Genomic DNA, 23905 nt, shown 5'->3' on the forward strand with positions numbered 1-23905 from the left:
GTACCCAGCAGCTTTGCTATATTAGAGGAAAGTGACCATTGACCTTAGTTTCTAAGGTTTATAAACCTTCTGAACAAATTTGCTCTTAAAATGCATGATTTATTAATATATGCATATTGTATACATTCTATATATTTCTTTTGGTGCTCATTAATGGCACAAATGATTTATTTTTGGAGTTTTCAGTGTCTCACAAGTGGGGCTTTTTTGAATTCTACCCTCCAGTTTATCTTTCCTATCAAAAATGATATGAAAAGAAAAAAGATCAACTATGTTAGATTGCTCTCTCCACCTACACCACCAAACCCAAGTCACCATAAAGATTATTTTGTATTCTATACCCACAGATACCAAGGACTAATGTTGAACTTGAACAAAACCATAGTTAGGCTGCAGTTGGAGCTTGTGCGCTGCTTTGTAGGAAGAATAGAAAATAAATAGAATACAAAATAAGTGGAAAAGATAGATTCACTGGGATGTTACCAGGCATGAGGAGGTAATAGTAATAACAAAACCTTAGCCTGTTTTCACCAGACCGTACATATTTAAGGGATAACCAGTGGCATCTTCAAGATTATAATCTGGTGAACAGTGAAAGCTGGTGTGAGAACAGCTATGTAAGACAATCATAAAAAGATTTAAAGAAAAGGTTAGAAAAATGTCTATATAGAGGATGATTAAACTGTGGAAATCTTAGGCACAAACAGTTGTTGAAGCTAAGTCCATAAATTATTTTTTGAAATGGGCTAATTTCTGGAAAAAGAGCAGTAATAGATATGTTATGTGGGGGGAGAGTGGAGAAAAACAGAGGCACAGACTTGATGAACGGAATGATGCAGTTCTATGATATGACATTCTATGATTCTTTGTAAAAATGTACAAATCTCAAGCAGAAAATGTTTGGGATTGTTTGACATCATAGAATAGCAGATTTGTGAAAAATTATTGGAGCTAAAGAACTGGATGAGTACTGGTTAATAATAGGATTGAGATTATTAGGGTAAGGAGAGGTGGAGATGGTCAGTTAGAAACATAGAAAATAGGAACAGGAGTAGTCCATTCGGCCCTTTGAGCCTGCTCCGCCATTCATTATGATCATGGCTGATCATCCAACACAGTAACCTGTTCCCGCTTTCCCCCCATATCCTTTGATCCCTTTCGCCCCAAGAGCTAGATCTAACTCCTTTTTGAAAACATACAATGTTTTGGCCTCAACTGCTTTCTGTGGTAGCGAATTCCACAGGTTCACCACTCTCTGGGTGAAGAAATTTCTCCTCATCTCAGTCCTGAAAGGTTTACCCCGTATCCTTAGACTATGACCCCTGGTTCTGGACTCCCCCACCATCGGAAACATCCTTCCTGCATCTACCCTGTCAAGTCCTGTTAGACTTTTATAGGTTTCTATGAGATCCCCCCTCACTCTTCCGAACTCCAGCGAATATAATTCTAACCGACTCAATCTCTCCTAATATGTCAGTCCTGCCATCCCAGGAATCAGTCTGGTAAACCTTCACTGCACTCCCTTTATAGCAGGATCACCCTTCCTCAGATAAGGAGATCAATACTGCACACAATATTCCAGGTGTGGCCTCACCAAGGCCTTGTATAATTGCAGCAAGATATCCCTGCTCCTGTACTCGAATCCTCTTGCTATGAAGGCCAACATACCATTTGCCTTTTTTACTGCCTGTTGCACCTGCATGCTTGCCTTCAGCGACTGGTGTACGAGAACACCCAGGTCTCATTGCATATTCCCCTCTCTCAGTTTATAGCCGTTCAGATAATAATCTGCCTTCCTGTTTTTGCTACCAAAGTGGATGACCTCACATTTATCCACATTATACTGCATCTGCCATGCATTTGCTTACTCACTTAACTTGTCCAAATCATCCTGAAGCCTCTCTGCATCCTCCTCACAATTCACCCACCCACCCAGTTTTGTGTCATCTGCAAATTTGGAGATATTACATTTAGTTCCCTCATCTAAATCATTAATATATATTGTGAATAGCTGGGGTCCTAGCACCAATCCCTTCGGTACCCCACTAGACACTGCCTGCCATTCGGAAAAAGACCCATTTATCTCAACTCTTTGTTTCCTGTCTGCCAACCAATTTTCTATCCATTGCAAAACACTACCCCAATCCCATGCGCTTTAATTTTACACGCTAATCTTTTATGTAGGACTTGGTCGAAAGCCTTCTGAAAGTCCAAATAAACCACATCCACTGGCTCCCCCTCATCAACTCTACTAGTTACATACTCGAAGAATTCGAGTAGAATTGTCAAGCATGATTTCCCTTTCGTAAATCCATGCTGACTCTGTCCGATTCTACCACTGTTCTCCAAATGCTCTGCTATAAAATCTTTTATAATGGACTGTAGAATTTTCCCCACTACCGACATCAGGCTGACTGGTCTATAATTCTGTTTTCTCTCTGCCTCCCTTTTTAAATAGTAGGGTTACATTAGCTGCCCTCCAAGCTGTAGGAACTGTTCCAGAGTCTATAGAATCTTGGAAAATGGCCACCAATGCATCCACTATTTCTAGGGCCACTTCCTTAAGTACTCTGGGATGTAGATTATCAGGCCCTGGGGATTTATCGGCCTTCAATCCCATCAATTTCCACAACACCATTTCTCTACTAATACTGATTTCCTTCAGTTCCTCCCTGTCACTAAACCCTGTGTTCCCCAACATTTCTGGTATGATATTTGTGTCCTCCTTTGTGAAGACAGAACCAAAGTATGCATTTAGTTGGTCAGCCATTTCTTTGTTCCCCATAATAAAATCCCCTTTTTCTGACTGTAAGGTACCTACATTTGTCTTCACCAATCTTTTTCTCTTCACATACCTATAGAAACTTCTACAGTCAGTTTTTATGTTCCCCACAAGCTTTCTCTCATACTCTATTTTCTCCTTCTTAATCAATCCCTTGGTCCTCCTTTGCTGAATCCTAAACTGCTCCCAATCCTCAGGTCTGTTGTTTTTTTTCTGGCGAATTTGTATGCCTCTTCCTTGGAACTAATGTTATCTCTAATTTCCCTTGTTAGCCATGGTTTGGCTACCTTTCCCATTTTACTTTTGCGCCAGATAGGAATAAACAATCGTTGCAGTTCATCCATGCGCTCTTTGAATGTTTGCCATTGCCTATCCACCGTCATCCCATTAAGTAACATTTCCCAATTCATCATAGTTTTATGAAGCATGATAATACCTCAAGCACCATTTTTGTTTTGAGAGTTGGCTAATTCCCCACATTTTCTTGAGCTCACATGGAAGAAATCATTAATTCTCAGCTTTGTACTTGTATTAAAGTAAAAAGACTATTATTGCAATTTTGTTGGGAGGAGGGGTGCGACAAAAATAATTTTTTTAAACTATTTTTAGCTTTGTGGCTGCCTTTAAAATCTAATTACCAATGTTTAAGTTTTGTCTGTAAAGTCTGAGGAATGAGCCAAGCAACATTCAAACTAACACAGACTGTGTGACTTGTTCTGTTATTTGCATGACAACCAGTTATTTTTGAGTCTGGGAGAGTTATTCAAATTTAGAAGCTCCTGGTAACAATTGTTTTAGAATATTTAAAGTATTGGAGTGGTTTGAATCTATAAGTTGGTTTGGAATTTTCAAGAGAATGGTTCAATCCAATTACAGCTCCCAGTGGTAAGAGTAAAGAAAAAACACATATATTAAAGTATTCTGCAAAGGAGTAACCTAGCATTAGATTGCAACCTTTTCCTTTCAAAGAGCCAAATGACTCGTTACTGCCATTTGCCACTCCGGCAGCAAAGGTGAAAAATACCCTATATACGCATACAAGGAAGTTTTAACATCATCATCTATTAATTGTCAAATACAGGGGACAAATTGTGGATGCACTGGTTATTCCAATAGCTAAACATCATGATTACTGGAAAGATTATTCTGTTTGTTATCCTGGGACATGTCATTGAAAAGTTTACCTACATAGCTAGGTTAACCGGTCTTGAAGGCATAAAGGATTGTGGCCAGAAAATCGAGGGTAAGAAAAGCTCCAAAAGATAACGGGGTAATAAACCCAATCCTAAACTAAGTAATGAAGTCTCGATCTGAACATGTTCATCTTAACTTCAGAATTGTTTTTATATTTTTTTGATTGGCATGTTTACTGCTTGTAAAGAAATCAATATGGCAACTCATGTTGACAAAAAGTTTTCTAAAAATATAGTATGGAGCATAAAGTAATCTAATTGCATCTCTTTTAAAAATTCGAAGCTCTTTTTAACTGTTTAGCGTTTTCTTACCTCGCGAGAAGCTTGTCAGTTGGAACATCGCACCTCGCGCCAGTGCGTCACAGCAGCCGCCAAAGGTTGACACAGGGGGCGGGGCGGAAAAGTTGACGTCTCAGCCAATGAGAGAAACCGAAGCGCCCTCGCAATAGCTGCGTCGAATCAGAAATCGCTGCTTCAGCCCTCCCTTCCAGCCAATCGGGCTGGTGGCCGGAGCGTTTGTGCTTAGGCGAAACTGCCTCGCTTGATAGCTCGCGCCCGTATGTTTGAAGGCTGCCCAGCTGCACGCGCTCGTTTTTGAAGCCTGGCCGAGCTGCCGCTGCTCCTCGCGCTCCCTGCTCCCACCCCGCCCCCCCCCCCACCCTGCTCTCCACCCACCCACAAAGCTTCTGAGGACCAATGCGATGGACGCTCGCGTCAAGGGCGGGAAGAGGCGCGAGAGGTTATCGTCCGTTCGGCGCGTGTGCAAGTTCGCGGAGTCTTCAACGGTCCCCGCCCGTCAGTCAGTAAAAGGGCAGCAGATGGGCGATTCCGGCGTCGAAATTGAACCCACGCATGATCCACAGCTGATTCCTCGTCCCTGCCCGAGAAAACGCCTCGGCAGCCTAGCATCCACCCCATTATTTTCAACTGAGGGAAAACAAACTGGGGATATATGGAGGTGAGACGGTAATTTATGGCAGGGATAGTTTACTCGTTTGAATTAAAAATTTATTTAAGTTTTCAAGTTCCAATCTCGTAAATTTAATATGATGTTGCCGGGGAACGACGTTTAATAGACGACGTTTCGATTTAAACTGCCGAGTTATTTATAATACAATAATTTAACATATCACTGAGCCCTATGTACAGACAGGGCAACTGAGCAGGCGTTTGCTTGATTCGTGGCGTCATTATTACCTGCGAAAACTCTCGGTATTTTTTAAAAGGTGTCCCGCGTCGTTTAATTCCCTGAGCAGTTGGTAGCGTTAAATGTTGGTGTGAAAAAGTCGACGGCGCGGGATTAAGTTTGATGGTTTAAATGTAACACGTCGTGGGAATTTAACCAAAGTCTGTGCGCCGAATTAGTGAATCAGGAACATTTTAAATTTGTAAAATGTTTCTCTTGGACTCGGGTGTAAATGTCCGTCTCTTCGACGAACTGGCTGCATTTTGAGAAAGATGTAAGAATGTCTGTATGTGTGTGCGGGAGGGGGGAATGGGAGAAGTCCCTTCGGTTTGGGTGCGCTGTATTTATTTGGACTTCGAAGTTTTTTTTTAAAGAAACGCGTGTGTTTTGACTGGACACAGCTTTGTAAAGGAAGGTTTGTATGGGTAGGGTGAGCTGTCCCGGCTCGGCCGCCCCGCTGACGCTGGCTCGGGAGACAGGGCAGGAGCGAGCCAGTGCCGGCCAATGAGCACTCGTCGTCCGAGCATGCGCGGGTACCACCGCCTCTTCGACCTCTTGAACCCTCTCGAGAGGCACGTGGTCGACTTGACTTTTTTAAAGTATCTGATTCTCATTTCACAGACCAGTGGTTATGTTATTAATCTAGTAATGCAGAGTCTTACCCGAATGATCAGGAGACAGTAGGTTTGAATCCCCCCAAGGCTTCATAAATAGAGGCATTGAGTACAAAAGTAGGGACGTTATGCTGAATCTTTATTAAAGCTCTGGATAGGCCCCAACTGGAGTATTATGTCCAGTTCTGGTCACCACACTTCAGGAAAGATGTGAGGGTCCTTGAGAGGGTGCAGAGATTTTCCAGAATGGTTCCATGGATGGCAGATTTTAGTTACAAGGTTCGGTTGGAAAAGCTGGGATTGTTCTCCTTAGAGCAAAGGAGATTCAGGGAAGATTTAATAGAACTGAACAAGGTTATGACAGGCTTAGATAAGTTAGACGAGGAAAAACTGTTACGATTAACAAATAGTACAAGGACTAGGGGACACAGATTGAAAGCTTTGGGCAAAAGATGCAGGTGTAATATGAGGAAGCACTTTTTTGTGCGGCAGCTGGTAATGACCTGGAACTGGTTGCCCACAAGGGTAGTGGAAGCAGAGACGATCAATGATTTCAAGAGGAAGTTCGATGGTCACCTGAGAAAAATATACTTGCTGGGCTGCGGTGATGGAGCCAGGGAGTGGGACTGACTGACTGGATAGCTCCAAGGAGAGCTGGCATGGACTCGATGGGCCATATGGCCTTCTTCTGTGCCATATATGACTCTATAATATCCTTTAGGGAAGGAAATCTGCCCTCCTTACCCAGTCTGGCTGACACACAGAAATGTGGTTGACTGTTAAGTGCCCTCTGCAATGGCCTAGTAAGCTACTGAGTTGTCCCAAACCCTGACTCTTGCAGTAGTTGAAGACAGCTCACCATCACTTTCTCAAGGGCAATTAGGGATGGTGGTAAATCCTGGCCTTGGCAGTGATGCCCCAATTCCATGAATGACTAAATGACAACATAAGATTTTACAGCACAGAATCAGGCCTATGCCAGTTGTTATGCTTCACACGTTCCTCCTCCTGCTCTATTTACCTTTTCTCACCCCATCAAACTATCCTTGCAATCCTTTTTTTCACAGCCCTTCCATGTACTTATCCACATTTCCCTTAAATACACCTTTGTTTACAATGTATTTCATCAAACCTATACATGAAAGTGTGGATGCAGTGCAAGGGTTAGTTTAATAGTAGATAAGTTCATAGACTGGTCTGTGAGAACCTTATATTCTGTGTTGTGCTGTTTCTGTAACCCCTCGCCCACACAAAATGTAGCTAAATGATTAGGCATAACACTGTCCTCTTATCAGTATAAAATTTGAAAATAGGTAGTATTTTGTATGCAAGTGGTATTTGCAGTCTCCTAATGTATGCATAAGTCGGAAGGAAATTCTGGGGAGGAACATTTTTATTGCCTAATAGAAAAACAGGTATGACAGTTAGCATTTCAGATTGACCTGGAAACTGACCAAGAGTAACCCAACTTCTGCAAAACTTGTTACTGGTTGGTGTTCACTGCTCTTGCTTAAATAATGACACCAATAATTACACCATTTCTTAGGGTTATCCCAAACCAGGCAAGACTACTCAAAATGCTAACCAGCAATTTTGGAGGAGAAAGTAAATTATAGTGGTACCAAATTATTCCGATGCCTCATTTTGTTCAATTGCAGGCCACACCTTACCAACCACCCAGGATTCATCTTGTTCTAAGAAAAAGACTTGATCTAAGTTATCTGAGCTGTCCAGAGACTGAGCTCATCAGTTGTCACACTGCACTAACTTCGCATTACTTGTAGACCTGTCCTGATGTCATTACAGTTGGACTGTGACAGCTCTGGAGAAGGTTTAAGCTGTGCATTATTCCCTGATCAGTGCCAGGGGAAGATCTTCATTGGTACAACTCAGCACAAGGGCTTATGTTCTATCAGTGTCCCAGGGTAAGTATTGATATTGCTAGCCCATTTGAAGTATATGCCTTCCTGCATATAGGAAATAAAAAGCATTGAGCAACAGAAGTCCTCGATCAGCCCTATACTGGCACTGTAAGTCTGCACTTACCAGTAGCAACAATGAGAGTTACTGACATTGGTTTCTGTCATTAGCCCAAGGTGATAACTGGCTACTATGTGGATCGTTGATTCCCAACATTTTTGTACAGTTTAGGGACATCAGTGAATTAGGTCTTGGACTCCTGTTATGGGTTTCTCATTCTGAAAGTAGACTCAGCAGTCATGTAGTACATCCTAGCAAAGTTGTTACTGATCAGCATCTCACTTTAGCACTCAAACTACTTCCAGTACACTTCAACTGCTAGATGATATACTTATTCCCAGGACCTCTACTGTGGTACATTTGTGGCACCTCCTTCAGGGTTTGATACTTAAAATATTTAACTTCAGCGACAGCTCTTTGGGGGAACTCAGTGGAAATATTGCTGCTACTGGGTCTACTTCATAGTGGTCCAACAAACTTCACTGTTGGTTCAACCTTAAGAAGTTGTGTCCAAAACCAACCTACATTTCCATGAGGAAGAGGAGGATGACATTGAATTTGAAGACTTAAGTGATCTAATGTTGGTCAGTCAGTAAAGTCTGTTGATGCTTTAATTTCCAGGGTGGCTCAGAGCTTAGAAAGTGCCAGAAATACTCAGCAGGTCTGGCAGCATCTGTGTAGAGAGAAACAGAATTTTTCTGTTTCTCTCTACACAGATGCTGCCAGACCTGCTGAGTATTTCTGGCATTTTCTGTTCTCATTTCAGAGTTCCAGCATCTGCAGTGTTTTGTTTATATTGGCTCAGCGCTTAAATGTGTCAGCTCTGGATGTTCCTGCAGTATAAGTAGAGCATCTGATGATCTCTCAAAGGTCCCAGGTTTCATCATATGTAGAATTCATCCTACTTTCTTACTGCTGCTTGGAGAGTCTGAATGGGAATTCATAAATAGCCCCTTTTTGAATCCAAAGTAGGTAAATTTATCATGCTTCAGTTGATCTTCTGCATGCATCTTCAACTAATAATGCAGCAACTGTTTTTAAAATGGTACATTGTCATGGGAAGGCAGCAGTTTATGATGTCAAACTTGTACCTGACTGAGAATCTAAACAATTGACTCGTGGAGCAGATGGATTTTGCACGGGTACCTGTGTAAACCCAAATCACCTATTATCAAATTTACTGGGTGGATTTTTCTCACTAATGAGCAACCTATTTTCTGGAAGAGCCTCTCAGCATTTGTTTTGGAAACAATCGCTAATATTAATTAAAGATCTTCTTTGAGTTACCTCATTGCAGCATTTCCTAAATAGCCAATCTTCTAGTGGATCTTGCTCTGTCATGTATTGTAGCTGCACATCTTAAGATTCACGCAAGAACTGTACACAAGTTATTGCAAAATTAATAATTTTACTTGTATCAGTCAACAATTCAATTAACTGGAATAGTTAACGTGTTCTGGACTCTGGAACGTGTCTCCAGAGAAAAGAAGGATGAAGATCTTCTGCAAGAAGGCTATTTGTTCAATCTGAAGGTTTAGGTATTAGCTTGAACACTACGATTGTACAAAGTTTGAATAATGCCCAGAGATCTTTGCATCTGCAATGGAGCCTATGCTCAGTTTCATACAGAAGTCTTAATCTACAGAGTTCTTTCTCCCACCTTATTCTGGGCCAACATCAACAGAGTAGGGGCTGACATGGATAAAAGTTAACCTTTTGCACGTCAAATCGACCATTGGCTGAACAGTCATATCCCATCTGCCAAAAAATGACCACAGCACAATTTTTTTGAGCCCCTGAATTAGTCAACATGGATGCATGGAGCTAATCAGTCAACATGGACACATGGGGCCAGTGGATCTTCTCAACTAAAATAAAAGCAAAATACTGCAGATGCTGGAAATCTGAAATAAAAACAGAAAGTGCTGGAAATATTCAGCAGGTTAGGCAGTATCTGTGAACCGAGAAGCAGAGTTAACGTTTCAGATCTGTGACCTTTCATCAGTTCTGAAACATTAACTCTACTTCTCTCTCCACAGATGCTGCCAGATCTTCTCGACTGTTTGACTTGAATGCACATTGTTTTCCAACAGTCAATTAGGATGGGTTCACTTTTAAGCAAACTTCACAATTCCAAGGCTGTGGCAGAGATGGCTTCAGAGACTTCCTACCTAATTAAAGACTAATTTCAGATTACATTATTATAGTATCTTGCTGGATGTCCTGGACTTAGTAACAGGTCTATACCCCAAGGTATCTTACTATGTCAGCCGGGATATTTGTTGCTCTCATCAGAACTATAGCAGTAGCTTTTAAGTTTCCATTTCATAGACAAGTTGAGAGGCTGTTGGAAATCTGTAGGCACCACCAGTTATCTCCAGAATGGCACAAAAGGTAGGATTGCCTGCTAGAAAATTTTCTCTCTTATCCACTGGTCTCAGCAGGAATTCTTACAGAAGACTTTTTTTGTTCTTTCATGGGATGTGGGCATCACTGACAAGGCCAGCATTTATTGCCCATTCCTCACTGCCCATGAGAAGGTTGTGATGAGCTACCATCTTGAACCACTGCAGTCCATGTGGTGTAGGTACGCTGACAGTTCTGTTCGATAGGAGGCTTCAGGATTTTGGCCCGACGACGTAACAGTCAGGATGGTGTGTGACTTTCGAGGTGAATTTGGCAATGGTGGTGTTCCCATGCATCTGCTGTACTTGTTTCCTTAGGCAGTGGATGTCGCAGGTTTGGAAAGTGCTGTCAAAGAAGCCTTGGTGAGTTGCTGTAGTGCATTTTGTAGATGGTACACACTGCAGCTGTGGTGCGATGTAGGTGGAGGAAACGAATGTTTAACGTGATGGATGGGGTGCCAATCAAGCAGACTGCTTTGTCCTGGATGATGTTGAGCTACTTGAGTGTTGTTGGAGTTGCACTCATTCAGGCAAGTGGGGGGATATTCCATCATACTCCTGATTTGTGTCTTTTAGATGATATAAAGGCTTTGGGGAGTTGGGAGGTGAGTTACTCATTGCAGAATCCCCAGCCTCTGACCTGCTCTTGTAGCTATAGTATTTACGTAGTTGGTCCAGTTTCTGGTGAACAATAACCACCCACCAACAACCCCCGCCCCCCCCCCCACCCCCCCCAGGATGTTGTTGGTGGAGGATTCAGCAATGGTAGTGCTGTTGAATGTCAAGGATACGTGGTTAGATTCTCTCTTCTTGGAGATGGTCTTTGGCTGGCACTTGTGTGATGTGAATGTTACGCCATTTATCAACACATCAGGTCTTGTTGCATTTGGGCATGGACTGCTTTACTATCTGAGGAGTTGCGAGTGGAGCTGAACACAGTGCAATCATCAGTTAGCATCCCCACTTCTGACATGATGAACAGAAGGTCATTGATGAAGCAGCCAACGATGGTTGGGCCTAGGCCACTACTCTGAGGCACTCCTGCGCTCATGTCCTGGGGCTGAGATGGTTGGCTTCCAACAACCACTTTCATTTTCCTTTGTGCTAGGTATAACGTCAGCCGTTGGAGAGTTTTCCCCTGATTCCCATTGACTTCAATTTTAATAGGGTGTCAAGGCACTCTCACCTCACTTAATTTTGTTTGGACCAAGGCTGTATAATATCTGGAGCAGAGTGATCCTGGGGAACCCAAACCGAACGTCAGTAAGTGCCTCTTGATAGCACTGTCAACAACACCTTATAGCACTCTGCTGATGATTGAAAGTAAACTGATGGGGTGGTAATTGGCCAGATTGCATTTGTCCTGCATTTTGTGGAAAGGACATACCTTGGAAATTTCCATTTTGTGGGATAGGTGCCAGTATTCTAGCCGTACTGAAACAGCTTAACTAGGGACGTGGCTAGTTCTGGAGCACAAATTTTCAGCACAACAGCCGAAATGCTGTCAGGGCCCATAGCCTTTGGATGTATCCAGTGCACGCACCCATTTCTTGATACCATATGGAGTGAATCGAATTGGCTGAAGACTGGTATCTGTGATGCTGGGGGCAAGATGGATCATCCATTTAACACATTTGGCTGAAGATGGTGTCCGCTACCATGGATAGATGCATCTGCAACAATTAGATTGGTGAGGGGGAGTCCTTCAGGACTCGACTACCTCCGTCAGTAGTACGGCTACTTAGTCACTCATGGTGATGGACTTGTAGTTCTCCACCTTGCATTTTGTTTTCTTGCTACCCTCAGTTTTTCTTCCAAGTGGTATTCAACATGAAGGATTACTGATTCATCAGCTCAGGGAGGATGGTAGGTGATAATCAGCAGGAGGTTACCTTGCCCATGTTTGTGGGCCCTGAGGGAAACGAGGACCCTGCATCAAAATTCTGTCCAGAATCACATAAAATTCATAGGTCCTCTTCGTGCCTCAGATGGTTGCAGATTAAATTATGTGGCCAACTGGAAGAAGATCACCAAGAGTGCATGGATCAGAGAACTTATCAGCGTGTATTCCCTTCACATTTTCAAGCCAATGCTTTCTCCATATTTTCAAGGTGTCCTGGCCAATATTTATCCCTCAAACAGCGCTATAAAAAACAGATTATCGGGTCATTATCACATTGCTGTTTGTGTGAATTTGCTGTGCACAAATTGGCTGCTGCATTTCCTACATTACAGTAGTGACTACACTTGAAAAATACGTCGTTGGCTGTAAAGCACTTTGAGAAGTCCTGAGATTGTAAAAGGCATCATATAAATGCAAATCTTTTTCTTTTCTATACCTTCACATTGTAGTGTGATACAGTTAGACCATTTGAAGAATCCTCATTTTTATATAAATGTTAAGCATACATAATCAAGATAGGCAGTAAATTTTCACATCAAGAAATGTTTGGGTTTTACTTCTGATACTTAATGGTCCTGAAAAAAATATATGTGGGATTCTGTCCCATTCTATATCTCGGAGCATTGAGTGAGTGCTTACAGCAGGAAAATGTCACAGTGGTAATACAGCCTCAGGTCCTGGGTGGCCACAGTTGATTTGAAGGGTGCCTACTGTCACATATTACAATAATGTAATCACAAGTAACTGGCTTCCAAGGCCCCAGCAATCAGTACAATGTTCTACCCTTTAGATCTTTCCTCAACTCTCATGATATCCTCTCATTGTTGCAGCACATTTTCTTTTTGATGTAAATGCATGCTTACCCTTATTTGGATGATTGTTCCAAGTTCTTCTGTTGAGAGACTGCATGGACAGCTATCCAGGCTTCATTATCTACTGCTTCGTCTCAGTGCAGGAAATTATATGTACAGGCTCCCATTTTTAGGCTCTCATGTGCAATCTGTACTGGGGAAAGTCTTGCTGTTCCCAGACCAGTGTACAGTTCTTCAGAGATGATGTCTCTGCTTTGCCATGAGGTCAGAGTAATAACAGAGCTATTTTTTTGTGTGAAGTTTGATGTTTGATTGTTCATGTACACAGTGCTTCAAGGAGACGTAATCAAAATAATGGAGACCAAGACAAAGAGGGAGATATTAGGAAGGTTGTTCGAATTAGTTGGATTTTGAAAGTGCTAATTACTTTTGTAAACTTCACTTTAATATTAAAACATACAAAAATACTGTGGATGCTGGAAATTTGAAATGAAAACAGAAAATACTGGAAACAGCCATCGGGTCAGGCAGTATCTGTGAAAGGTCATCAGTCCGAAACCTTAACTCTATTTCTTTCTCCATAGGTGCTGCCTGCACCTCTGTGTATTTCCAAAATTTCCGTTTTTATTTGATTTTAATATTAATGGGTTCCCAGCATCATTTGCATCTCATATTGTGAGCCGACCTGGGAATGGAGGGAAATTCAATGCTGGTAAGTTGCTAAACTAATTGCAATAACTTGAAGTGGCTTTCTATTTTAAACAATTTCGATCATTGAAGTGTTTGTGGTTAGTGTTTCTATAGTGCACCATGTCCAAAATTGCAAGTGTTATTGGTTAAAATCTGGCAGTCCAGATTTTTGGCCCCAAGGGATGGAAGCTTGCAAAGGGCATGATCTAAGTTGATTGGAAGAAGTGGTTTGGGCAGTGAATGTTACCTCTAGTAACCCCCACGTAGCTTCTCTTGGCTGAAAAGAAGTTCACTGACCTCACCATGAAAGTCAAGATAACAGGAGACAATCATATCTTGTAAAAACACACTAACTCACTCACAGTTGAACATGTAAGGGAGCAGTGAAAGACCTGAAGGTAGGCAGTCATACCTCCCTATATGGATTGTATATTTCCCAAAAATGTTCCTTTTCTGACTTAAGTTTTCATTATACTTTTTCTCTGATTTAAATTTGTTGTTCATTTTTAATTATACTGAATACTTTAAATATAGTATCCAAGGGCAAAAAAAAAAGGGTTTTCTCTTATTTTTTAGCCTAAAGCTATTTTGAAAAGTGTGAATCGTTACTACAATGGAATTGATGCTAACGGCAGAGCAACAGATGTATTCAGTGATGCATTGGTCAACTGTAATTCGTTCTTCAGTCCTTATAAAGCACCGGTAAGAATAACATTTTATTTTCTTAATTTCAATTGGAATACAATTGTTTCTTTGGTTACAAAAACAGCATTTAAAATAGTGCAGCTTTATTCAATGGAATTCAAGCAAACATAGTGGGCCAAATCTACCTGGAAAAATAACAGCAAGTTCATGTTATTAATGCACAAGTCAGCCAGTAAGTTCAGGGAAGAAGAGATATGCAAATCTCCAGAAATTGCTGGTTGATGCCCTGCACAAACTGCATCTCATTCTTATCCTTCCTAGTATTTTTAAGAATTTGCTGGAATTGCAAATTAATTGTCCATTAAACACACCACAGAAAATTCAGACTCATTATTAACAGCTTAAGTACCCTTTTAGTGGGGTGAATTTAAGATGAGTCCCACTCCTGCATCTGGTAAAATTTTAAGTTTTTAATTTTTTCTTACTTTTCCTTTGCCTCTTTTTTCTCTCTCAGTCCAATCTTTCTTTCCTTACACTGCTTCTCTTTCTGTACCTAATTTGACTCTGATTCACCCTCCTTTTTAATTTCTTTCTCAATTCATAAATTTCATCGATTGAGGAGGCATCCTGTTGGTCCTTTGATTCACTAAGGTTCCAGTTGCCATTGTGTTATCTGCGTTCCCTTCTAGCCAGTTACAGCACAAGTTATATTTGAGCTGAAGGGTACAGGAAAAGTCTTAATTTATGGCATATGCTCTGAGATGCCCCGCTCCAGCAAGATTTGACCCACTGCATTGAGGGAAGAGTTGTTTGAGGCAAAGAATTCTACACACTTAAGGAAAATGTAATACTATGTTCCAAGTGTGTGCATCCAGGGAAAGTGTTGTACATGGTCTATGTGCAAAAGTCCCTCTCCGCCTTCAGGTACAAATTCAGCCCAATGTGCCTATTACACTTTGATGCCCAGTATTGCTAAGGGCCTCAGAGAGATTTAAAATTTAAGGGACAATCAAATACTTATAAATGCTGGTAATATTTAGCAGGTCATGCAGCAAGAGTGGCCTACTAAGCTTGCCTTCTTTCCTGCCCACACCCCTGGGGATTGGACGACACCACTCTCCAACCCCCCCCCCCCCCCCCCCCCCACTGCCCCCCGCCCAAGATTTGAACCCCCACAGTCTCACTAAGACAGCTACAGGCACCCTTCCTACTTCTGGGGCTATGGCCTCCTCCAGAGCTTTCCCTGCAGGGAGTCAGTCTGACTGGCTTCTGGGCAAGGGAACTTGCTAGAAAAAAAATACGCATGATTTGGGGCCAATGCTTCAGGTCGATAACCTTTTATCAAAACTCATAGTGGGAAAGTGACTTCATGGGAAAGTGGCAGTACTTAAATTTTAAGGTTGTTTAGGTTAGGTCGTGGGTCTACTTATGGAAATCAAACAGTTTCCAGCCTTCTGTTATTCCCACAGCAAGTGTGTAGATATATATAGCCCTGAAAGTAACCTAACAGCTAGAACGTTTATGATACAGTATCTTGCAACATCCCCGAGGAACTTTAGCCTAAGTGCCATCCGAGCTTGTGTATGCCAAGTTAACATGTACCATCTTCAAGAAAGATGGGGACATTACACATTTTGGGATGACCACTCGCCAGCTGCATATTTTGCTCGGTCAAGTTGCTGAACTCCCCAGAGTTTAGATTGTTATAAATGGCACCCACATGACATTGTACGCTCCTATTGTGGAGATGTTCAATTCCCTGATTAGAAAGGGTTTTCACTTCCTTAATGTTCAAATTATCAATGACAACAACAATGAATCTTACGTGCCACTGCTAAATTTGGAAAGAATTGTCACTCTGTTGTGGGGAGCTCCACCCTCCTAACTTTGTTCAGTGAGGATAGTAATGTGTAGCAATGGCTTCTAGGAGCCATGGCTCATAATCCCACTTCAACTTCCAAATAATAGTCAAATTTAATATAATAAACCCCATGCATCTACTATTGATCACTGAATCACTGAGGGGACTAACATGGGTTCTGAAGGTATGATTTTACTTCCTTGACAGATCAGCAGGTGCACTGCTCTCTGCTTCTGAGCAGATCTCTCTGCATCGTGGTTGCTTGCTGTATCTTTCATAGGTTTGAGATTGAGAAGGGAGTGGATATGGAATGGCACAATGAGATTGATAATGGATACAGATTAACCTTGAGCCCAGGAGAATGACTACTCTGAGGACTCTTCCACATTAGCTGCTGGGGATGTTAATAGGGGAAAAAGATAGGGAGTGTGCTAGCTGGAGGGCAAAGTGGTAGATGAATTCTGCTACAGAGGACTCAAATGAGGACTTCTGTGGGACTGCTTACAAAATGCTTGGTGCATTGGTAAGCCTGCCAGAGAGCCTCCCATCACTGTCAAGGAGCAGTCCAGGGAGGAGTCCAGCTCCAAATTAGCACAGGGCTTTGTGCAGATTTTGGAGCCCATCATTTCCAGCCAACTCCATGAGAACGCTTGTGGATCCAGCCATGATGCAGCATCTGATGACCAATGCCTCAGCTTCCATTGCAACACAAACACAAATGCAGCCTGAGTGCTGCAATGGAAGCTCAGACTGAGGTCATGCAATCTCTGTTGGTTGTCATGAAAGCACAGCTTCGTTCTATGCAGGCTCAGAGAGCTGCCATCATGGCTACGAATACCAGTGTTGAAAGGGGCTTATGTGGTTTCCTTGATGAAGTGCAGCCACCAAGAGCAGTGCTTCTGGCTGAGGTGTAGGTAGGAGAATTGATCTCTGAAGACCCTGAGTTAGGGGTCAGTACCCCACAGCTCCAGAGCCGCATGCTGTTCGTCAACATCTCGTTTGCGGCTCCCATGCTTTTCCAGTTGGATCACATTATCGTGAACAAAGCCTAAAAAAAAATTAAGTCAAGAAAATGACAAATCTGAGAACTACTAGATGGCAACACAATTTTACTTATTGATTTGTTCAGTTGCTCAATCAAAACTTAGTTTTTATGCTGTAGGGCTTCAAAAGTGGTATGACACTTGAATAGCCGTATGGATATCACAAGATGCAAAAGAAAATACGCATTTTAATCTGCATATACCTCTGATCTTCAAGAAAGGAATTGCATATATATGATATAGGATGAAATGTTTCATGTTAACAAAAGAGTCAAATTCTGCCTGGCAATTGCTAGCAAAGCTCAAACTTGTGCCGAAAAATATCCACCTAGAAGTGAAAGAACATGTGCCGTTATGATTCTCCAGGGAAAAGTTGATAAAGCGAAAGCAACTTTAAGTTGTGGGTAACATCAAGATTCAACTTTGAAGACAAAAATTACAGTTTTTACCTATTCCTGGGATGTAGAAACTGGATTTTTGTCCAACCTTTATACGAGATTGAAATCACATAAAATTCAGTAGTAACTGGCATCATTCTTAAAAATGTCAGAGAGAAGTTAAAGCAAATAACTTTTGACTCTATCAAATGAGTGCATAATATTCTTTAGACTTTCGATAAACAATTTTTTCCTCTTAAGGTATGCTTATGCCTTTACTCTATTCTTTAATTTTTTTTTCTTGCGGCTCCCAATAGTTTTCATTTTAGGCAAATTTAAAAAAAAAGGCTCGTCACGTAAGAATGGTTGCCAACCTGTGCCCTAGTTGGATATGGCCTCCTGCTGAGAGCACTCATGAATATAGGAGGTATGATCAGTAAGTTCGCAGATGACACGAAAATTGGTGCTGTTGTAAATAGTGAGGAGGAAAGCCTTAGATTACAGGACGATATAGATGGACTGGTAAGATGGGTGGAGCAGTGGCAAATGAACTTAATCCTGAGAAATGTGAGGTGATGCATTTTGGGAGGACTAACAAGGCAAGGGAATATACAATGGATGGTAGGACCCTAGGAAGTACAGAGGGTCAGAGGGACCTTGGTATACTTCTCCATAGATCACTGAAAGCAGCAGCACAGGCAGATAAGATGGTTAAGAAGGCATATGGGATACTTGCCATTATTAGCCGAGGCATAGAATATAAGAGCAGGGAGGTTATGATGGAGCTGTATAAAACGTTAGTCCACAGCTGGAGTACTATGTACAGTTCTGGTCACCACACTATAGGAAGGATGTGATTGCACTGGAGCTGGTGCAGAGGAAATTCACCAAGATGTTTGCCTGGGCTGGAGCATTTCAATGATGAAGAGAGACTGGATAGGCTGGGGTTGTATTCATTAGAGCAGAGAAGGCTGAGGGGGCACCTGATTGAGGTATACAAAATTATGAGGGGCATTGATAGGATAAATAGGAAGAAACTTTTTCCCTTAGCGGAGGGATCAATAACTGGGGAACATAGATTTAAGGTAAGGGGCAGGAGGTTTAGAGAGGATTTGAGGAAATACTTTTTTACCCAGAGGGTGGTTGGAATCTGGAACACACTGCCTGAAGGGGTGGTAGAGGCAGGAACCCTCACAACATTTAAGAAGTATTTAGATAAGCACTTGAAACACCATTGCATACAAGGCTATGGGTCAAGTGCTGGAAAATGGGATTAGAATAGATAGGTGCTTCATGGCCGGCACGGACACGATGGGCCGAAGGGCCTGTTTCTGTGCTGTATAACTCTATGACTCTAACCCCTTAAGGGCTGTTCAAGTTTAGATCTTTATTCTGTTATGAAAGTGCTTCGATTTGAAAAGGAATTTTGAGGACTTGTATCAAAACTGAAAAGATTCCATGAATGTGTTTATTTTTACCAAGTTCACTGAAAAGACACTTCAGATGTTTGAAAACAACCTGTGCTGGAAATCATGTGCTTTAAGCTCAATAAACAACAGAAACCCTGGTGACCTGGGGAAGATGTTTACAGAGCAGCCACATGTCAAGGTTTATGGAGGTCAGAAGTTTGACTTTCTGTGTGGGGAAAATATTGTTTTCCGTTCAGTTGGATAGTGAACTGTTGTGAAGACAGTTGGAAAAATAAACCACTCAGCTCACCTCTTTCTCTACCTCTTTGAAGAAACCCTGCAAAGATCCAGTGCGGGAAAGCTAAAATCCCTGGTGCTGCATCTCTCCTGAGAAGCTGGAAAAACCTGCCAGATTAATTCTCCACGCCTGAAAAGAACTGCTTTAGTAAAGATCCCAGTGACTCGTCTCCATATACCCGGATGCCAGACCAAAAGGGACAACCTACTTCCTTTCATATCATTTTTTCTTCAAGAATTAGAAAGTATTTGGCCAAAGTATTCTTCTTTTGTCTTTTTTTTGTAACAGACCTCTACAGAGGGTGAACTCTGCACTATTTACTGTATTGGGGGTGAGGGTGAACTCTGGACTATTTACTGTATTGGGGGTGGGGGTGAACTCTGCTCTATTTACCGTTGCTGAGCCAGATAGACAAGCAATTAAATTTAAGATTGCCATTAGGAATGAAGGCCTCCATAGATTAAATACAGCTGGTCTTTCAGGGGACGACTTGAAAGACCTGAGTAAAATATGGTCCATGTTGGAAGACCAGTGGAAAGTCAAACTCAAATTTCAGAATACATCATCTCGAATTTATATCGTTCCAGCAGCAGCCAAAGAAGATAATAGACCAATTTGTGAGCTGATGTAGCAATAGGGAATGTCATAGAGAGATACAGCACTGAAACAGGCCCTTTGGCCCACCGAGTCTGTGCCAACCAACAACCCCACCTATTTATACTAATCCTACATTTAATCCCATATTCCCTACCACATCCCCACAATTCTCCTACCTACACTAGGGGCAATTTACAATGGCCAATTTACCTATCAACCTGCAAGTCTTTGGCTATGGGAGGAAACCAGGGCACCTGGCAGAAACCCACGCAGTCACAGGGAGAACTTGCAAACTCCACACAGGCAGTACCCAGAACTGAACACGGGCTGCTGGAGCTGTGAGGCTGCAGTGCTAACCACTGCGCCATTGTGATTGTTCTGAGGCTGAGCTCAATGACAGAATTATCGAGCTTGTAATAGCTTCCACCCCTATTGATGCATTCCAGAAAGACCTTGACCAACCCAAAGGCTACAATTTGGATGCCTTTCTTAAAAACGGTCATAAATTCGAAGCCATCCTTACGGGAAGGCAGAGCCTACACCCCCTGTGCACCTGGTCTATTATTGGCACCATTGCCAGCACAGCAAACCCTGGCAAGCCATGTGGGCAGTGTGGCCTCATACATTCATTAAGAAATTGTCTGGCCTTCCATGATATTTGCAAAGCATGTGACAACAGAGGACACAAGAAGCACCAATGCAAGAAGCCTAAGGCACAAGTCAAGCCACAGTTGGATGCATGACAAATATAGCATCCCAACATTCAGAGGAAACATTCCAAACATCAAAGGCAAAAAATACATGAGAGGACCAGCCAGACTGAAAGATTGGAAGGTGAGCATGAGCAAGGCACTGATACAAAGAGCAGGCATTTCATACTGTCAACCTCAGAGTGTATTGACACAGTGGGACCTTCGGAAGCCTTTGATACCATCCAGGTCATTTGCCCACAAAAACCTGGCAAACAGACACTCGAACAAGATTGGCACAGGTGCGAGTGCCAACATTCTACCACTCCATATCCTGAAGAATATGTATCCCCAGCAATGGCACACCATGGTTCAACCGACCACTGCCAAGCTCACAACATACAATGGCTCAGTGATTCCGTCTTTGGGATCTGTTACACTTGAGTGCAGATATAGCAACTCACCCTGGTCACCCTAAATTCTTTTACATCACGGACACCACAGGTCCATTAATTGCAGGCCTACCAGCATGTAGAGACCTCACATTGGTAACTTCCACAGCATCAACATGAATGCTAAGCCTACTGATCAGAAGGAAAAGCCAGTCATTTCTGTGGCCAACCTAACCTCACTCTACCCAGACAGGTTCGACAGGATTGGCACTTTTAAAGGCAATGCAATTTTGCACATACACACTGACACCATCCCTTGGATCGATCCTCCATGTAAGTGCAGCATCCATGTTCAAGCCAAACTAAAGATTGAACTCAATAAAATGGTAAAAGACGACATCATACGTATGGTACAGCACCACACCGATTGGTGTGTCACATAGGTGGTGAAGAAAGATGAATCCATTCAAGTCTGTCTTGACATCTAAATGTGGCACTGAAGTAATGCCCGCATAAGATCCCAACCTTAGAGGAATTAAACCATAAGTTTGCGAATGCTAAATAGTTTTCCAAACTGAATGCCAAATACAGGTACTGGTCAGTTCATTTGGCGAAGACATCTCGAGAACTAATTATGTTTCGCATTCCATTTGAAACGTACTGTTTCAAAGGCTACGGTTCGGGCTGTCCATTAACCATACGTTTTCCAGCAACATATGGACCATATCACATGCAGATGACATTGCTGCTGTTGGTAGAATGAAGCAGGAGCACAACCGTAACTCACATCTCCTCATGGAAGCAGCAAGCCGAGAGGAACTTGTTTTTAACAGCCAGAAGTGCAACATCAACGTTAAGCAGGTTTTCTTTGGGTCCATCTATTCAGATGCAGGTATCCGCCCCAACTCTGCCAAGCTGGAGGTCATCACTGCAATGCTAGACCCGAAAGACAAGCTAAATCTGCAACATTGCCTAGGCTTATTCAACTTCTTATCACCATATATTCCGAATCCCGTTCAAAAATCTTCATCTCTTCCAGATCAAGTTCTGTTTGTGTGGCACACAGATCATCAGCACATATTTGATGACCTCAAGAAATCACTGACAGAGAGACTGTTGACATGCCAATTCTATGATCCGTCGGAGGAGACCACGTTGGAAGTCGCTGCGTCTCAAAAGGGCATTGGAGAGTCCATCCTTCAGAAAGGAAAGGCAGTTGCTTTTGCGTCCAAGAGTCTTTCGAATATCCAAACTAATGCTCAAACGGGAAACTTTTGCCCTAGTCTTCGGGATTCAATGTTTCCATACATATCTTTAGGAAAAGATTTATCTTCGAAACGGATCACAAACCCCATGAGATGAGCTGGTGGAAACTGCTGAGAAGCGGCCACCTCAGCTACAATGTCTGCTTGTTAAAATTCAAGGTTACGACTTTGATATTTTCTACAAGCCAGGTAGTACCATGATTACAACTGATACATTGAATCGTTTACCCAACCAATCCAAAACCAGTGAATTTCATTGGATCATGAGGTCAAACCTCATTGACTCTGAATTCGAAGATGTACTATATGTTGACCTCGTGAGTTTGGCACGTACAAATGTCAACAGCTTCGACAGGAAACATCTGATGACACCACTCTGCAACAGGCAAATCCTGATGATAGCTGCCCAGAGTCTTTCCTGTACGTCCCAGAGGCCATTCGACCATTTTGGCCATTCACCCAACTCAGGGCGCCCTGCAATACAGTTCTGCAAGGGTCTTACTCTTTGTGGTCTGCTACGCTCTCCATAACATGGCTCCAGAGAGGTGTGGACCTGGAAGGACACAGCTCATTGAAGGAAGAGGAGAAGCAGGACATGGAAGAGGAGGCGAAGTGGGAAGATGCAAAACACCGAAATGTACCCTGACTGTACAGGTCAGTGGCCAGGTCCGACAGGGCTTCAGCAGTTCGTCAGGATGCCCTCAACATCAGGAATTTTCTGATCCAGGCTTGTTTCGAGTGAGCCCCTCTGACCCAGGAGCAACGACATGGTATGAGACTCACTCTGAGCTGCCTGCGCTAACACTTGCATTGAAGACACAGCTTGGAACAAGTAAACTCTTACCACCAGTGAAGGATGCATATCTACCCAGAGGTTTCACTGTCATCGTAGACTGATCCTTGCTTGCCTTCTCCACTTCATCTCCCTTGTCCTATACCACTGTTAATAAAAGTTGGCTCACATATCCGGCTTCATGTGCCAATATTTACATTGCGCTCATAAAGGCAAACAGTATGTAGTTACAGGTAGAAGAAACCCGGTGACTCATTCTGCCCTGCCCACCGCAAGGGCCTCCATGGTCGAGCACTTCTACACAGTGCTCCCCTTGTCGCCTCGGACGAGATGGAGACAACCTGCTCACTTGTCTCTGCCTACAGCTGAGATGCATGTGGTGGTTGCCTTTGTTGTGGGGGTGGGAATGGGCACCTCAGAGGCTGTTGCACCTGCATCATTGCAGGGGCATCCTCCAGCAGTGAGCCCTGCTGCATAGATGCTCCCTCAGTCAGAGGCCCTGTGAGAGGTAGCACTTTCATCCTCCTCAGTGACAGCCTCAGCCCTTAGATGGCACTCCAGATGGCTGGAGAGGACCTACAGTGGGGCACAACTGGCATCCACTCTGCATCTTTGTGCCTTCAGCGCCACTGGATGGTCAATACTACAGAACGCTGCATACATTCTGTGCATGTGAATGTGCTGTTCCTGAGTGCACTCCAAGTGCTGCCACATATGGTTCTCCATGAGGTTGGCGACTCCTCTCAATGGAGGAACTCATGCATTCAAAGCCCTGAACCCCTGTGGCACACACGAGCTGAATGGACTCCTCCATTCTCAGCCCATGACCCTGCACTGCCTCAGTGACTCTGACATGTGGGAGCACTTCTGTTGCTGCTAGTTTAGCTGGAGTCTCCTTTCCTGTGACTCCGGAGGCCCTGCTTCTGTGCCCAGCTGAGCAGGGGTATGTCTGTCCTCCCTCCTCAAGGGAG

General features: G+C 42.8%; 1 protein-coding gene across 2 annotated transcripts in view; it reads left to right on the forward strand.

Annotated features, from left to right (window-relative positions):
- The first annotated feature begins 4474 nt into the window (after positions 1–4474).
- moto (minamoto) overlaps positions 4475–23905 on the forward strand; it is an 89944-nt gene continuing 70513 nt past the window's right edge. For both annotated transcript variants that reach the window (XM_068013248.1, XM_068013249.1), the window contains exons 1-2: positions 4475–4933; positions 14142–14267. In XM_068013248.1, the coding sequence (XP_067869349.1) occupies positions 4928–4933; positions 14142–14267 (132 nt within the window). In that variant the 5' untranslated portion in view covers positions 4475–4927. The remainder of the gene's footprint in view (positions 4934–14141; positions 14268–23905) is intronic.

Source organism: Heterodontus francisci, chromosome 33 (assembly GCF_036365525.1).
Source record: "Heterodontus francisci isolate sHetFra1 chromosome 33, sHetFra1.hap1, whole genome shotgun sequence".
In the NCBI taxonomy this organism is placed as follows: Eukaryota; Metazoa; Chordata; class Chondrichthyes; order Heterodontiformes; family Heterodontidae; genus Heterodontus; species Heterodontus francisci.